The sequence below is a fragment of the Pelophylax lessonae genome (assembly GCF_965119305.1).
Source record: "Pelophylax lessonae genome assembly, chromosome: 11".
In the NCBI taxonomy this organism is placed as follows: Eukaryota; Metazoa; Chordata; class Amphibia; order Anura; family Ranidae; genus Pelophylax; species Pelophylax lessonae.
Window position 1 is genome coordinate 162,355,582 of NC_138778.1, and position 18,459 is coordinate 162,374,040.

The 18,459-nt window shown below is 45.6% G+C and overlaps 2 protein-coding genes across 4 annotated transcripts in view; both read right to left on the reverse strand.

The window, feature by feature from the left end:
- Positions 1-4,154: 4,154 nt before the first annotated feature.
- On the reverse strand, positions 4,155-5,429 carry LOC309567237 (Ig-like V-type domain-containing protein FAM187A; the record flags this gene model as incomplete). The annotated part of the gene is made up of 1 exon (XM_082272619.1): positions 4,155-5,429. One exon carries the CDS (start codon positions 5,427-5,429, stop codon positions 4,155-4,157), a length of 1,275 nt encoding a protein of 424 aa, XP_082128745.1.
- Positions 5,430-16,025: 10,596 nt separating this feature from the next.
- Positions 16,026-18,459, reverse strand: part of SMARCE1 (SWI/SNF related BAF chromatin remodeling complex subunit E1) — a 36,923-nt gene continuing 34,489 nt past the window's right edge. For all 3 annotated transcript variants that reach the window (XM_082273047.1, XM_082273046.1, XM_082273045.1), the window contains 2 exons: positions 18,218-18,446; positions 16,026-16,627 (listed from right to left, as the gene is read on the reverse strand). In XM_082273047.1, the coding sequence (XP_082129173.1) occupies positions 16,404-16,627; positions 18,218-18,446 (453 nt within the window). In that variant the 3' untranslated portion in view covers positions 16,026-16,403. The remainder of the gene's footprint in view (positions 16,628-18,217; positions 18,447-18,459) is intronic.

The window sequence follows — 18,459 nt, forward strand, 5'->3', positions numbered from 1 at the left end:
TGCGACCTAACCCTTCTTTTCTTCTGAAGAGAGTTTCGGATTTTCACATCAATGAGGACATTGTCCTGCCTTCGCTCTGCGCGTAGCCCAAACATCCGAAGGAGGTGGAGCTGCATTCCTTGGATGTTGTTCGGGCGATTAGGGTTTACCTAAAATCGACTGAATCTTTCCGCAAGTCGGATTCCTTGTTTGTCCTTCCTGAGGGACCTCGGAAGGGCATGGCTGCGTCGGCCTCTACCATCGCCAAATGGATCAGACAGACTGTTGAACAGGCCTATGCTTTGAAGGGGAAAGTTCCCCCTGTGCCTGTGAAGGCGCACTCTACCAGATCTCTGAGTACGTCTTGGGCCTGTCGGCATGGGGCTTCTGTGGCCCAGGTGTGTAAGGCGGCGACTTGGTCGACCGTGCACACTTTCACGAAATTCTACAGAGTGGATGTTCAGGCATCGGCAGATGCTTCCTTTGGCCGCAAGGTTCTTAGTGCGGCAGTTCCTTAGAGCTCCTTGTATGGGCTCCTTGGCTGTTTGGGTTACATGTTGTTATCCCTAGGTTATTTGTTTTCCTGGGTTATTGCTTCTGTTGAGCAAGTTTTTTCTCCTGTTGCCCAGCTGGTTTCCTTCCTTTGGTAAGGTTCCTTTCTCTGATGTGGAGACTGCGTTGCCTTTAGGCGCGGCTGCGTTTCCCACCCCTCATGTTTGCACTGCTTTGGGATGTCCCCATTGTGACGAATATGAAGATGGCGGCGACTGTCGGAGGACGTTAAGAGAAAACTGAATTTTTGTAAAATCTTACCTGTAAAATTCCTTTCTCTGAGTCCTCCGACAGTCGCCGCCCCCACCCTTCTTTTGGGGTTTGGTTGTATACTCTACTGCTATTCCACTGAAACTGAAGTATGGATACAGGAAGTAGGAGGGTATTGACTGAGGGGACCACCCCCTGGGGGTGGGATATGTTAAAAGCCTTTATATTGACATATTCTGTTGCCTAGCTACTCCTTCGGAGCAAAGTCTAATACCCCATTGTGACGAATATGAAGATGGCGGCGACTGTCGGAGGACTCAGAGAAAGGAATTTTACAGGTAAGATTTTACAAAAATTCCGTTTTTTTCCTAGAAAACTACTTAGAACCCCCAAACATTATATATATTTTTTTAGCAAAGACTCTGGAGAATAAAATGTCGGTCATTGCAAAATTTTTTGTCATGCGGTATTTGCGCAGCGGTCTTTAAAACGCCATTTTTTTGGAAAATTTTTGAAAAATCACATTTCACTGCATTTAAAAAATACTAAACTGTAAAGTTAGCCCATTTTTTTTTATATTGTGAAAGATGATGTCACGCCGAGTAAATAGATACCCAACATGTTACAGTTTAAAATTGCGCCCCCCGTGGGATGGCGACAAACTACGGTCAAGATCTCAATCTGCGACGCTTTAAATTTATTTAACGGTTACCAGTTTAGAGGTAGAGTGTAGCTCTTTTTTTTAAATTATTGCCCACGCTCTGGCGATCGCGGCGATACCTCACATGTGGGGTTTGAACAGCGATTTCATTCGCGGCTCGACTTGCGTATACGTTTTTTTTTGTGCGCAAGCTAACGGTGACGGGGGCTGTCACAAGCAATGTAAACATCCCTTGTGACACCAATATGTAGTGACAGGTACACTTTATGGAGGGATCGAGGGTCTAAAAGACCCTAGACCCCTCCACTACACTTCCCTGTATGCAAAACGCCGAAAACTGCATTTTTGCATACAGCCGTTTTTTAAATCTGCCGCCTTTTGCAGCACAGTAACCCGGAAGTGACGTCATGGACGCCGCCTCCGGGTTACGTCATCGGAGACCCGATCGATGCCGTTTCCGGCATTCATCGGGACTCCATCCAGCCAGCGGACGTGCCGGCTGGGTGCTCGGGGCTCCCGTCCCACCAGGAAAGCCACAGAAGGCGGCGGGAGGGGGGGGGACGTCCCCTCCCGCCCCCCCCCCCCGGGTAACGATCGAGCGGCTCCCGAGCCGCATCAGTCGTTACCGACGGAAAGCCGACCGTCGGCTTCAAACCACGGTACCGGGATGATGCCTCTAGCTAGAGGCATCATCCCGGTATAACCCCGCAAAGTGTACCGACGTACCGGTACGTTAGAATGCGGTGAGTGGTTAAAGTGAATAACTCAACACCAAGTTCACTATATGGACCTCTTATGTATTTATACATGTTGATCATATCCCCCTTAATCTCCTCTTCTTAAGAGAGAATAAATTCAGTTCCTCTAATCTTTCCTCATATCTGAGCTCCTCCATGCCTACTATCAGTTTGGTTGCCCTTCCCTGCACTCTCCAGTTCCCCCGATATCCTTTTTGAGAACTGGTGCCCAAAACTGAACTGCATATTCCAGATGAGGTCTTACTAATGATTTGTACAGGGGCAAAATGATATCTCTCTCTCTGGAGTCAATGCCTCTGTTAATACAATAAAGGACTTTGTTTGCATTGGAAATCGCAGCTTGGCATTGCATGCTATTATTAGGCTTAGGATCTACTAGAACACCCAGATCCTTCTCCGCTATGGATTCCCCCAGTTCTACTTCCCCTAGTATGTATGATGCATGCATATTCTTGCACATTAGTGCACATTAGTTACAGAAGAACAGAGAGGAAGAAAGGGAGAGAAGGGGGGGGGGGGGTCTAAAATAAGCAGCTTGACTGTCCTGGGCTCTGTAGTACCACAGGGATTGTCAGACTCTACCAATTTGTTTTGTTAATTATCCACCATTTTAGAAGGCAATATGTTCAGGGGACCATGCATTATCTTTCCTATCTGGAGGCCAGGTGCCCTCTTTCCCATTCTAATCTCCCGCAGCCTCTCCTGGGGAAGCCGTTGAGGTTAATGGCAAAATCCAAGCTTACAGTTTATCAGCTGGCCTATGGAGCCAAAGCTCTAAGCGGCTAACCACGTTTTGGTGGTTGCATAGGTGGGGTCATAACAGGTTACCTGGTCCTCTGCAGTGCACATTGAATAGGTGGTTTCATTATGCACGCAGATACCAGTTACCACGCCTTCACATTTGTAATATGAATGCCACAGCAACATTTTGGTAGTTACGGGGCCTACCTTTTGATACATGGGTCACATGATGTGCCCTCCCTCATTAAGGGTATTTCCAGCATAATCACCATGGTTATCATCATGGTTACTAGTAAACTTATTAAAGCATTTCTAACAAACCTCATAACCGTGAATAGTCCCTGTTTCGACTGTGCGTTGACCAGTCAGCTTCCGGGTGTGACTGGAGCAGAGTTAGGAGATATCAAATGTCCTATTCTTCTATGGTGCGTTGACCCAACAGCTTCCAGGTATGTGTTGGGAGCAGAGCTGCAGATATCAGATGTCCTATTCTTCTGCCGTGCATTGACCCAACAGCTTCCAGGTATGTGTTGGGAGCAGAGCTGCAGATATCAGATGTCCCATTCTTCTGCCATGCGTTGACCACAACAGCTTCCAGGTATGTGTTGGGAGCAGGGCTGGAGTTCTTCCCTCCCCCCTCTCTCTCTCTCCCCCCTCTCTCTCCCCCTCCCCCTCTCTCTCTCCCCCCTCTCTCTCCCCCTCCCCCCCTCCCCCTCTCTCCCCTCTCTCACTCCCCCCTCTCTCACTCCCCCCTCCCCCCTCTCTCACTCCCCCCTCCCCCCTCTCTCCCCCCTCTCTCTCCCCCTCTCCCTCTCTCTCCCCCCTTCTCCCCCTCTCTCTCCCCTCCCCCTCTCTCTCCCCCCTTCTCCCCCCTCCCCCTTCTCTCCCCTCCCCCTTCTCTCCCCCTCCCCCTTCTCTCCCCCTTCTCTCCCCCTTCTCTCCCCCCCCCTTCTCTCCCCCCCCTCCCCCTTCTCTCCCCCCCCCTTCTCTCCCCCCTTCCCCCTTCTCCCCCCTCCCCCCTCCCCTCCCCCCCCCTTCTCTCCCCCCTCCCCCCTTCTCTTCCCCCTTCTCTCCCCCTTCTCTCCCCCTTGTCTCCCCCCCCCTTCCCTATCTCTCTTTTTATAGCAGAAAGTAAAAATTATTATTTTATTTTTTTTGTTTCAAAATTGTCGGTCTTTTTTTGTTTATAGCACAAAAAATAAAAACTATATCTGCCTGTTTTTATCATCTTCTTGTGACCCGTGAACGAGTCATTACACCATATCTGCTATGCATGACGAACACTTAAAATTATAGGCACTGCATTTTATGCAATGGACCATCACAAAAATAAGAAAAAAGACGGCAAAACTGATACCAATAAACTTCATCGCGAAGATGGAGTCGGGATGAGAGGCCGTTCGCTTTTCTGCTGGGTCTGCTTGAATGACCAGCTTGACGCCAGCTTTAAGCTTCCCTTGGAGCCAACAGTAATATGTTGCTTGGTCGCTGTACCGGACATAGCGGAAGTTCAGATTATTGCCGTGATCTATGTAGATACGTGTCGCCTTCTCTTGGCCAATCAAATAGTCTAATTTGTAGAGTCTTATTTTGCCCTTATCCCAGGCAACGGCATCTTCTGGTTGGGCACCTGGGCAGGAAAGAGTAAGGCTGCTCCCCAAGGTGTATGTAAGTTTTTCAGTCGGAGCCCTGGAGAGGAATGGGATATAATCCTTAATCTTGCCTATTTTGTGTATCCAGTGTTTGATGGTGCCTAACACCCCTGGATTCCTTATGTGGCAGGGGATCTGACATTTCCTGATAAATATTTCTGGTCCCCGATCGGAAAGTTCCTTTCGCAGGTTGTCAGGAACCCCATGTGAGCCGCAGGGAACAACGCCGCTCTCTGAGAGCATGTACCTTGGGTCAAGATAGGCACTACTGACATAGCAAAAGCCTATCTTTCTTTGTTCTGCGAGCGCATCACAGCGGTCACACTTTTCCCATTTCCAGAAGGCGGTGAAGGTTGTCAGGTGCTCAGTTTTCAGGTCTGGTTGGGGATCTTGGTGGTGCTCCTCAAATGCCACATAAGCATTTGAGGTATCCTGCACATCAACGTTGTAACCCCAGTAGAATGTACCATCGCCATTTCCACAAATGTAAAGTCCTGAGTCTTCTACGCGGGCCTTGTGTATGATGACGTTGTACACTTTAGTGGTGATCTTTGACTCCACATGAAGAGACTTCTGTGTTCCATCTGGGGTCAGCATCCGAGTTTCTGCACTGTTCATGGATTTTTTATAGAACCAGTAAACGGGTGTCTCTAGCCTGCATTTACAAAGTAGTTCTATGGTCATGTCAGCGGCATAGGCCACACTTTCATAAATCACACTAGACGGGCATAAAAGCTTTTCATCTGTTTCTTCCTTTTCTGGAAGAACGTGGGCATCCTTTTCTGGAAGAACGTAAGCATTCACTTCTGTGATCTGCCAACAGATGAAAAACAGCAAAATACTAACAAGCTTTCTGAATGTCATTCTAGAATGCATCAAAAACGGTCTGCACTGCACGGAGGTCAGAGTCGTCTGGCAGAAGCAGTGAGAGGCAGTTGGTTTTATAACCTCTCAGCTGGAGCTGCTATTGGACGTCATAGTGTTCCGTGGTTGCCATGGAAACCTTACCCAGGCTTTGCAAAGGTAAACACAGGAAAAATTCACCCCTGTATACTGCTTTAACAGATGGATTAGTTTGGTCTGGGAAAATTTAACAAAGAATCCTGGATGGAAATTGCTACATAATATATAGATATATATATAGATTTCTACATACAGTATATCAAGATATGGTTTAGCCTCTAAAAAACAATCAGAGATGCTAGATTTTATTTGATCAGATTGGATGCAATCAGATTTTTCTTATTTTTTTTTCTATAATGAGTTTAATAAAGATTTAACAAGGATAGGGGTCTTTATTTTCAGCTGTCTGAGTGTCATATTCAAGTCTCAGATAAAAATATCTGTTAGCCATGTCAGTTAGCCAGAAAACAAATTCAAATTCCAACTGGCATTTGATAACTGCAGGTCTGGAAGTGGGGACATCTCTCTCCTTCTCTTTATGTGTACAGTTCAGCCATGGACTTTTAGGTAAAGTCAGTTTTATCACTTCGGTACTTTGACGTTAAATACCGGGGTTATGGCAGCAGCTAGCAGCCATAACCCTGGTATTTTTTTTACACAGTTGGCGATCCGGAATCTGATAAAAGTGGTCCCGGCGGCAGATTTGCCACGGGATCACTTCTATGGGCAGCGGGAGAGGTGCCCCCCACCCCCCTCCCGCCGCTTGCCGGTCATTTTTACCGGAGCCGTGGGTAGCAGGGAAAGCCATCCAATTCTGTACACGGATGGGCAGGAAGTTGAGTGAGGGCAAGATGTTCCCCTACTTGACTCTACACCCCTGGAGAACCGGAGCCAAATCAAATGTCACTTGCGCCCAACAGACTTAAAGGGACAATTTTTTTTTTTTTTTTTTATAGCAAAAGTAAGAATTACTTTTTTTTTTTTTTGCTTTTAAGTGTAAATGAGAGATCTGAGGTCTTTTTGACCCCCCAATCTCTCATTAAAGAGGGCCTATCATGCTTATTTCTATTACAGTGGGTGTTTACTTCCCTTGTAATAGGAATAAAAGTGATGGAAAAAAATTTTTTTTTGAAGGGACAGCGTAAAAATAAAAAATTTAAATAAATAAGGAAAAAAAAAAAATTAAAGCGCCCTGTCCCGCCGAGCTCATGCGCAGAAACGAACGCATATGCAAGTCGGGCCCAACTTTGTAAACAGTGTTGAAACCACACTTGTGAGCTATCGCCACGATCGTTAAAGCGAGAGAAATAATTCTCTGTGGATGGATATTAAAGAAAAATGTAAATAACTTTTTTCCCCCCTTTCCTATAAGTGGTCACATTCTCTCCCTTATAAGTTCTCAGCTGTGCAGGTGGGCCGTGTCAGAGCACGTCTGATCATTGGAGGAAAGCAGGCTAAGTTCCCAGCACAGCTAGAGAACTGACCACACTGTGATCTCCTGCTTAGTGTGGTCAGTTTTTAATAGGAAAGCAGAGGGACTGGCAGGAACACCAAGGATTTCACGCAAACTAAGCAATACAAAGCGAACAGGAGACTTTTTTTCATACAAGTACATGGTACAGCAGGCACATATTAGAAATATGAAACGCTGGGGTAACAAACGCTTTAAGGCATACAGTAGTTCGTCATTTTAAAAAATTTTAAAAATGTGCCACGGATAGTAATTTAATAAATTTGTGCATCCAGGTCTGCAGAGCATTGAACTGAAATCAGTGCATCCCAAGTGCAATACATAGGCTCTTGCATTGCTAACCCCCATGCTTCTACAGGGCTGTGCACTTTATAAATGGGCAGTGCTTTTTTTTTTCCTTTTTTGAATAATTCCAGGTATAGATATTTTATACATAGTTACATTGGTCCAGTTTCGATCAATGTAACTATGTACAGTATCTCACAAAAGTGAGTACACCCCTCACATTTATGTAAATATTTTATTCTATCTTTTCATGTGAAAACACTGAAGAAATGACACTTTGCTACAATGTAAAGTAGTGAGTGTACAGCTTGTATAACAGTGTAAATTTGTTGTCCCCTCAAAATAACTCAACACACAGCCATTAATGTCTAAACCGCTGGCAACAAAAGTGAGTACACCCCTAAGTGAAAATGTCCAAATTGGGCACTATTAGCCATTTTCCCTCCCCGGTGTCATGTGACTCGTTAGTGTTACAAGGTCTCAGGTGTGAATGGGGAACAGGTGTGTTAAATTTGGTGTTGTTGCTCTCACTCTCTCATACTGGTCACTGGAAGTTCAACATGGCACCACATGGTAAATAAAGCCCCGTACACACGTACCGATTGTCGGCCGTAAATATTCGGCCGCCGACCGATCGGCCGATTGTAGGCTTGTTAGTATGATGCTTCCGACAGCGCATTTTCGGCCGAACAAAATCGGGTGTGCAGGCATTAAAATTTTTGTTGGCCAACACCAGAACGGCCGATTGTTCACCAGTCAGTACAGATTTCAGCCGACAGACAGCAGATTAGCAAGACTGGGCATGCTCAGAAAAGAAAAAAAGACAAGGAAAGTTAACCATCACATGACATCACTTCTGCAGTCGGCTGTTGTTGGCCGACAAAATTCGTGTGCAGTCTTTTGCAGTTTTCAACAGACAAGACAGCCCTGGACAAAAGACGGCCGATCGTATGGCCGACAATCAGTACGTGTGTACGGGGCTTAACTCTCTGAGGATCTGAAAAAAAGAATTTTTGTTCTACATAAAGATGGCCTAGGCTATAGGAAGATTGCCTAGAGACCCTTAACCACTTAAGCCCCGGAGGATTTTCCTGCTCAAAGACCAGGGCCTATTTTGCGATTCAGCACTGCGTGACTTTAATGGACAATTGCACGGTCGTGCGCCGCTGTACCTAAACGAATTTGACGTCCTTTTTTCCCCACAAACAGAGCTTTCTTTTGGTGGTATTTGATCACCTGTGTGATTTTTTGATCATACGCTATAAACAAAAAAAGAGCGACAATTTTGCAAAAATAACAATATTTTTCATATTTTTTTATATATAATTTCCCCCCAAAAAAATTAAAAATCAAATTTTTTTAACATTTTTGGCCAATTTGTTTTCTGCTACATATGTCTGGTTAAAAAAAAAAAAAAAAAAAAAATCGCAAAAAGCATATTTTGATTGGTTTGCGCAAAAGTTATTGCGTTTACTAAGGGAAAGATTTTTTTTTTTTTTAACGAGTAATGGCGGCGATCTGCGATTTTTTTTTGCGGGACTGTGACATTGCGGCGGACAGATCAGACCCTTGACTGACATTTGACACTTTTGGGGGTACCAGTGACATTACTACAGTAATCAGTGGTATACATAAGCACTGTTACTGTAAAAATGACACTGGCAGGGAAGGGGTTAACTTTATTGAGGAAGGAGGGGTTAAGTATGTCCCTAGGGGCATGTTTCTAACTGTGATTGGACATGGCTACTGGTGTAATAACAGAGATCAACGGTCCTACTTAGTAGAACCGTATGATCTTCATTTTTACACAGGGGAGAATGACAGGCGGCTTTGTTTACATTAGCCGCCTGGCTTTCTCCCTTCACGGCGGACGATCGTGAGTGACCGGCGGACATCAGGTCCGCCGGTCACACGCACTGACTCGTTAGGGAATGAGCCGGGCGGGAGCGCGCCTTCGGGGGCGCTCGCTCGCCCGCTATTGGCTCACAGGCTAGTGACATGCCGATGCGTCACTTTGCCTGGCCGGGGCTGACCGCCGCAGTATATGTACTTGCGACGGTCGGCAAGCGGTTAAATATTAAATTCTGTAAATTACTTGAATGAAGGTAAATATATATTGAACTTTGCACCTTCACACTTCAAATCACCCCAATTCCTGCACCTTCGCACCTCCGATTATCCCAATTCCTGTACCTTCACACCTGAGATCAGCCCTAATTCTTGCACTTTCACACATCAGATCACCCCAATTTCTGCACCTTCACACCTCAGATCAGCCCTAATTCTTGCACTTTCACACATCAGATCACCCCAATTTCTGCACATTCACACCTCAGATCAGCCGTAATTCTTGCACTTTCACACATTAGATCACCCCGATTTCTCCGCCTTTACACCTCAGGTCTCCCTCAATTCCTGCACCTTTACACTTCAGATTAGTCCCAATTCCTGCACCATCAGATTACCCCAATTATCATACCAATTTCTGCACCTTCAGATCTTAAATAAGCCATAATACATGCACCCTCACTCCTCAGATCACCCTAATTCTGTCACCTTCACACCTCAGATCAGCTGAATTCCTACATCTAATCGCCTCAGATCATCCCAATTCCTGCACCTTTACATCTTAGAGCCCCAGTTCCTGCACCTTCACACCACAGATAAGCCCCAGCCCCCAGTTCCTGCATTTGTAAATTAGTAGTTCCTAATAGCCAACATGGTTCAGCAGTGCAGGGGACAGGGGTCAACAGGGCATAGGACACAGGAAATCCTCTTGCTGCAGGGAAGCCACTGAGCGAATGGACTCCATGCTGAATTCTTGCACCTGCACAAAGCAATTCAGGGCCTTGAGGTCTAGAATTGAACAAACCCTCCTCTCTTTTTATGGGACTGTAAACAGGTTTGAATAAAACCTCCAGAACGATTACCCCCTGACACAACAGGTCCTGCACTGCCCTGAAAAGAGCTTACAGACGATCCGGTGCCAGACAAGCATTGGGAGGGAAAGAACTTTTCCAGAGGACAGGGACAAAACTATCTTGTATCCAGAAAGAATCAGTTTGTGGACCCATTTGTCTTTTACTAGGGAGGTCCAGGGGCAGAGAAAGCAGAAACCTTGTTTACGTGGCTCCTTCCCAGAGTGAGAAAGGAATGTACTCTTCCACCCCTTGAGACTCTTAAGCTGCATTCACATGTCAGCGTTTGGATCGCTGGCAGAACCGCCGCGGTTCCGCCCGCGATCCGGAGATTATTGCAAATCGCGGGACGCCTAGCGTTGCCCGTTCATTTTCAATTGCCCCCCAAACGCCGAGCGATGTTGCCGCGATTTCCGCCTGCCGAATCGCGGCAACATCGCGCAAACAAAATCGCGGGACGCAATACGCTCCAAAGAAGCTCTTGTACTTCTTTGGAGCGTATTGCGTCCCGCAATTTTGTTTGCGCGATGTTGCCGCGATTCGGCAGGCGGAAATCGCGGCAACATCGCTCGGCGTTTGGGGGGCTATTGCAAATCAACGGGCAACGCTAGGCGTCCCGCGATTTGCAATAAATCTCCGGATCGCGGGCGGAACCGCGGCGGTTCTGCCCGCGATCCATACGCTCACATGTGAACGGAGCCTTAGGCTTCTTTCACACGGCCGCTCCGGATTTATTCTCCGCTGCGGGACTTTTTTTTTTTTTCACGGAGCGGATGACACCTGTGTCATCCGCTCCGTATGTCCGCATATCATCCGCAAACGGATGGGATGATATGCGGACATAATGTAAGTCTATGGCATTGCGGATGTCAGCGGATGACACTGCTGACATCCGATTTTGCTTCCTTTCCGTTTTTTGAACGGATGAAAAAATAGGGTTCTGTTCCGTTCCAAAAAACAGAACAGAACTGAAAGGAAGAAAATCGGATGTCAGCGGATGGTATTCCGCTGACATCCGCAATGCCATAGACTTACATTATGTCCGTAAATCATTCGCAAAAAAACAGGATGATTTGCGGACATACGGAGCGCCCGTGTGAAAGGGCCCTTAAGGATGTCATCAGGAGTAGCCCCAGACAGACAGTTGCTTTGAAAAGACAAATCAGTGAGGGCCTTCTTTGAGGTTTGGCCCGCAGACCAGGACTTAAGCCACAAAAACGCACTACTGCTGAAATGTGGAGCTTGGAGATCAAAGGAGCCATATCCAAAGATGCATCACACACAAATTGCAGTCCTTGGACCATCTGGTCCACCACCTCACAATACACGTTAGGAGGGGAACCCTTGGGAGAATCAAAAATGGAGAAGGATCTGGGAGTCTTGGTTGATGATAGACTAGGCAACAGCATGCAATGTCAAGCGGCAGCTGCCAAGGCTAGCAGAATATTAGCATGCATAAAGAAAGGGATGTATTCCAGAGATAAGACTATAATCCTTCCACTTTATAAAACTCTGGTCCGACCTCATCTGGAGTATTCGGTCCAGTTCTGGTCACCAGTCCTCAGAAGGGATGTGTTGGAGCTGGAGAGAGTCCAGAGAAGAACAACTAAACTAATTAGGGGATTGGAGGACCTTGATTATGAGGAGCGTCTGCAATCGCTTGATTTATTCTCCCTGGAGAAGAGACGCCTGAGGGGGGACATGATAGCAATTTTTAAATATCTAAATGGGGATCTAGGCTTAGAAAAAAAGCTGTTCAGTCGAAGGGATTGCATGAGAACTCGGGGGCATACAATGCGATTAGAGGAGAAGCGTTTTAACCTCAGGCAACGTGGGGGCTTCTTTACTGTTAGGGCTACAAGATTGTGGAATTCTCTACCACATGAGGTGGTTTCTGCGGGTAGTATGGTGGCTTTCAAAAGACTCTTAGACGTACATCTCAAGGATCAGAACATTCAGGGGTATGCAAGATGATTACAGCCACACACATCTACACAGGTTGAACTGGATGGACTTTTGTCTTTATTCAACCTCACCAACTATATGTAATATGTAACCTCAACGTAAGCAGGGGGATCCTGCTCACTACCCAGACCGTGGCGCAAAAGCTGAGCCAACTCAATCAGAATTTGGGACACCAGGGCAATGGCCAGGATGGGCTGCAATGCCGATCCGGTAATAGTAAACATGTTGCGGGCCACAGACACCGCTTTTCTATCAGCCGGGTCTTTAAAAGCCAGGGATTCCTCCACCAGAATCATGGTTGCCTTATTCAACCTGGAAACAGGAGAGTCCACTTCTTCAGAAGCGATTCCTCAAAGGGATACCATACCGCAAAACATTTAGGGACCACAAAAGGGATGTTTTCAGCGCTTCCAATCTCTGTAGACAAATTTGTCAAAATAGGTAGGATAAGTGAAGACTTTGGCTGAACTAGATGGCTTGTGAGCGCTGCCTCAACAGCATCCTCCATTTTTTACATTTCACGCACTGAAGTAACACGTCTTCTCATGCGCTGCCACGGAGGAGTCATCGTCACTATCAGACGGTACAGGCAGCATGGCTTCCAGGCCGGACCATATCCGCAAGCAGCAGCAAAGCCAGATTCAGTATCCGAGGAGACCGGTGAAGCAGGAGAGGGCAGGGGAGGCTTCCTGCTAGACTTGTGCTCAAACGCCACCTCCACCTGGGAAACAAGACTGGAGGTCTATAGCAGAGAGGGGGACTTAAACCAGCTAGGACTGCTCATAGACATAGTCAAGTTTGTTTTTTCTGCCTAGTGTCCTACACCTGTAGGGGGCAATATAACTCCATGGTTCTGAATATGGAGCGCTGTGTCCGTCAATGAACGAGAGAACGAGTCAGTTTTTAGCCATTTGTGGGATGTTGAGATCTGCTGAGTGCAGCTCAGTACCCTGGGAACAGCATCCATGACAGGGGTGCGCAACATACCCTAGGTCCGGCTGAACATCAGTCACCTAACCACCTATGCTGACTAAATGCAGGAAAGCTGAATGAGGCAGCCGGGCTCACTCCTCTGTAGCCAGCTGCAAGCAGCGGCCAGTCAGGTTTAAGTGTAGGGCATCGCAGGCTTTATTTGCGTGCCAGCAGAAATGCAACCACGTGCCATGGGGTTGCAGACCTCGTTTTGTAAGGGATTCTTTTTCCCTAGGTGCATTATGCTAAGTTTAGAAGCATTGTAACGGCTTTCCACTACTTTGGCCAATCTTCTAACAATGCCAAATCATGTTCCATGTTACAGACACCTCCAGGGATATCAATCCTATTACCCACCTTTGAATCGTCAGCAAAAAGACATACCTTGCCCAACAGACCTTTATTTATAAAATCACTTATAAATAGATTGAATAGAACAGGACTTTGTACAGAGCCTTGAGGTACACTACTAGTAACTGGTCTCTGCTCTGAATGAATGAACTATTAGGATGCAAGCTTTTGCCAGGTTTTCTGAAAGCGCACCAAAGATGAAGCATACAGGATGTTTGATGATCTTTCAGAAAACGTGGCAAAAAGGCACATCCTAATAGAAATCTATGGGACCATGAGTACCCTACTGCAGTGCAAGCCCAGCCTAGAACAGGATTGTTTTCATTATAGTCTTGAAATGTCTACTGATGCTATTTCTCCAGGACTCCTGAATTTTTTTTTGGATGGGTGGTTTGCATGAATTTCTCAAGGTGTATTCTCTCAGGTTTATACCTTTCTTAGAATTTTAGGGATACCAATACGAGGTCCAGTTGCTTGCACCAGTTCACATCAGGGAGCTAATATATAAAAAGGGAGTGGATACCAATACCAGCTAGGCACTGCTGCCTGAAATATACACCCTATTTTTAAATGAAGGCTGTGGTGGGCAGCCTTTGATGTCTTTACTTAGGGCATAGTTCACCTTTTTGAAAATAGCAATAAAATGTACCATCAATAAAATAAAAAATATATGTGTGCGTTCAGGACTGCAGAGCATTGCAGCTGAAATCAGTGTGTCCCAGGTGCAATACAAAGGCATGCCCATGCTTGCACCGAGCTGTGCTTTTATTTCTTTAAGATTTCCAGGTATGGATTATATATATATATATATATATATATATATATATATATATATTATATTTTATATTATATATAGTTACATGGGCCCAGCTTGGACCAATGTAACTATTATGCTGATACAGATACTTGTACTGATACCGGTAAACTAAGCATTTGCACGATTTGCAGACGCTCCGATACTAAAACCGATACTTTCAGACTCGGTTCACATTTATGTGGGCCAGTTTGCAGTGTAATTTCAAAGCCTGGCCCGGTGCGATTTCGTTCCAATTTGAACTGTAGTGTACCAGATTAGAAATCGCACACGAACTGGACAGAAATTGCACAGGACTATATTTCAAATTTCACTGCGGCCGGCCCGCATATGTGAACGGGCAGTAAAAACTCACTGAAACGTTAATGAAAACTGAGGTGTGTGGATTTCCCCATCAGTGTTCATGCATGTATGATTTGAACAAGCCCTAAAAACTAACATGACACTAAAAATAGATATCAGTAATTGAGAAAAAGAAATCGGTACTCGTACTCAAGTCTTAAAAAAACTGGTATCCGTAAATTCGTAGTAACTATGTATATACATACCATACCTGTTCAATGCCCCTGAAAGCTGTAAATCACCGACGTAGACAAAAGTACTCTAGAGGTACCAACTTGCTTGTGGGGGCCGTGCACTGAGCGGCTGCCCTACTGCATTTTGAATATAAGTGGTTGACCACTCAGACAATGCTTTGCAATTTCTGAATAAATGCAAACCATTCTTGGATTGGGCAAGGTGGAGAGTAACATCAGCACTCCACTTCTTACAATAAGAAAATACTTTGCATTCATTCACAAAAGGTAAAGCATTTCTGAATGTTGCCTGTGCCCAGCGACTGACCTCCACCGTAATAATTTAGCAGGACAACGGCTCAACACGAAACAAGGGAAGATCACTGGAGTAGCGGTGTTTACTTCAGTGATTTCCAGCGGGATCGGCCAGGTATGGTATATACATAGACTGGTCCAAGCTGCACCAATGTAACTATGTACAAAATATTCATACCTGGAATTATTCTCTAAGCTGTGGTAAGGCCATAGCTCCGGTTTAGAATGGTTTGTGTCCCTCTAATGAACCAGTAACTTACAGTGACAGAGTGTTAAATTTAAAATGCTGTAGAGTCAGCGACAAATGACAAACATGAGAAAGACAATTCATTCTTTATTCAATCTTCAGGTATTAAAAAATAAAAATACAACCTCGTACACGGTCATCACAAAAACAGCATTAAAAATTGTGTGGAGGACATTCAGCTACAAAACTGCAGCAGAACTGGATGGCGGGGAAGGATGCCTGTCATGACAGATATGTAGGCTATCATGCTGACCACGTTTTAGAACTGCTGTGACTGGCTGTCTTGGCTCTAGCACTGACTGACCTGAAGCAAGTATGCAGAGCAGCAATACTGACTTTATCCAGCAAGCAGCGACAGGGTGCCTTCACACAGCCCAGTAGTTCAGGAAGTACTGAATTCCAAGATTGCCAGAAAAAAAAAAAAAAAAAAAAAAAGCCTTGCATTTTCAAAATGTCAGCAATGCCAGATTACATTTTTCCCTCATGACACATTCCCATTAAAATGCAACTTAATTGATATCGGAGGAGTTAAAAATGACCTATACTGAGAAGCGACTGACTTCAAAACAGATCTAGTACTGGCATCTTTATGTGTACAGTTGAGCCAGACTTCCAGGTAAATCCTCACACGGCTGCCAGTTTCATCCCTAAAACAGAGGGCAGGCACAAAAAAAATAAAGGACGGCTGCAGTTCCATGAATTCTCATTTAGAGAATTTATCTCCCTGCAACCAAAAATCTAGTTCTCATTACTGTATAGAAATGTTTACTGATCTGTCAGGTGTGCTGTTGTAGCACTGGGTTTGGATGGGTCCAATAAGGATCAAGTGGATCGATGGTGATCCTCTCATGTACATTAGAAGCTATGCTAATTAGGAGGTTAAAAAAAATTCATATAACAGCTTTGCTCAGTTCTATTGCCACTGAACCAATGGAACCCATAAAACCAGTGAAGAGACTGTGGCAAGTATTATTCAATCCAACCTTTTTTGGAATTCATTAAGGTTTGATAAATTAGGAATGACTTGGGATTGCTGCCTAACCAAGGTTTGGGTCACATTTAAAAAGCAGGATTGGAAAACTGTAGGAGTATGCTCATTCCTTTCGCTCTCCCTCCTCTGTGGTCTGATCCACTGTTGGCTCTTCCACAGTTCCACTGTTGCTCTCAGATCCGGTATTACTGTCACTAGTTCCTTCATCCAATGTACTGTCCACAGCCTCCTGTCCGCTTTCCTTGTCCTCAGGAGTTGATGTCCCCTCCTCTCCATTCTGCTGGCTCTCACTAGTTTCTTCTGCAGGAGGCAAAGATGGGGTGTCCTCTGGAAATAGGAAATGCAATTTATATAATTAGGCAGGCATATTCAAATAGCATTTTTGAGTTCCAGTCCTATTAACCTTGAACTGAGCAGGTTGCACCAGTTATTCCCCAACACACACATTGATCTCTCAGTATCCAGCCCTCAACAATCAATTCCCAGCATCCATTTCAAAAGTGAGCTGTTCCCTTCAGTATACTTTTCAAGTTTCACATTAACCGTGTGTTTGCATTACCAGCCCCCCCCATCCCAGCTGCCAGTCTCCAGGATATGTGCAACCCCCCCCCCAGTTGCTAGTCTTCTGAATACATGCAATAAACCTGCAGTGGCCTTCCTTGAGTGTATGATACTAAGGCTCAGTACAGTAAAGTTATATACTTACCTGCTCTCTATGCAATGGTTTTCCACAGAGCAGCCCTGATTCCCCTCTCCTCGGGTTCCCCCCACTGGCACTCCTGGCTCCTCCCATTGAGTGTCCCTATAGCAAGCAGCTTGTTATGGGGGCACTTATGCACCCAGTGGTTACCACTGCTGTCTAAAACAAAGACGAGGAAGAGAGCCCCAGAGCAGCTGCTCTAATGCACATCACTGGATCAAGATTAGTCTCAAAGTATTGGGGGGTGGCTGCATATTAAAAGGTTTTTCGCCATTTCAGTGGAAAGCATATATTCACCACTCACTAGTTTCCAGAATAAAACCGCTGCATTGCTGAACAAAGATTAGGCTTTCATATGCCTGCTTTTACAGTCGCAGATGGAAAGTAGGTAAATGAAAGACTGGTAATACAAACCTCCAAATTCTTTGGCAGATAAAGGGGTAGTCATCCAAATCTATCTATAGCCGCATGGACTTCTACTTTAAAATAACGCTGTTTGTCACAAAAACAGGACACAGCCATTCTGTAAAAGAGCATGTTCAATACCTTTCCGGAAGGTGATGTGTTGCAATTTCACCTGGCGGCACTGATAGGTGGGCACTGGTGGGACCGATGTCCCTGTAACAGAAGCCGGTTACCGTTTTTTTTCTCCTTGCGCTGAATCGCGAGGAGAAAAAAAGCTGATAACCAGCTTCTGTTTACTTCCATGATCAGCCGTCATTGGCTGACAGCTGATCACGTAGTAAAGGCCCGCGGTGTTCGACCCTTCACCCTGTTCTGTGATCAGTCGAGGCCGAAGGACTCAATCACAGAGCGCGCCAGCAGTGCAATCATGGGAGGGCGTCTATAGACACCCTCCCACCACTGGAAGCCCCCGCTGTAGCAGTCTTTCAGCTATTGCGAATGAGGTTAGAATGAGGTTGATTGCATTGTTTACTGGGTACCATAGCAACCCTCCAGTCAACCTAAACAAACCTTTAAAGTCATAAGTATTCCATAAAACATTGACTACTATCCTTATGGAATACTTAGGATTTCAAAAGTTTATTTAGATTGGCCGGAGGGATGCTATGGCACCCAGTAAACGATGCAGTAATACTCAAGAAGACCTTACTGCCAAACACAGCCAACCACCATTACATCCAGAGACGGTGACAAAAATGGGTTTTTCTGATGGTCAGTCATCTCATCAGCACTATATCTATACAGCGACTTACCTGTCTCCATGGGAGTATCTTCCTCTTCTGTCTTTTCTTCAGACTTTGGCGGCTCTTGCTCCTCCTCGACTGCTGTGGCGGCAGCAGCAGCTGCAGCGCTTTGGTTGCGTTCAGCTTGCTCTGCTGCTTCTTTCTCTCGTTCCTCTTGCCGTTTGCGAGCCTGCTCCTCAGCCTGGGCTATTTCTGCAGCAATCTTGTCCATGTCCACCTCCACCTTTAGGCTGCATAACTGGATGAGAAAG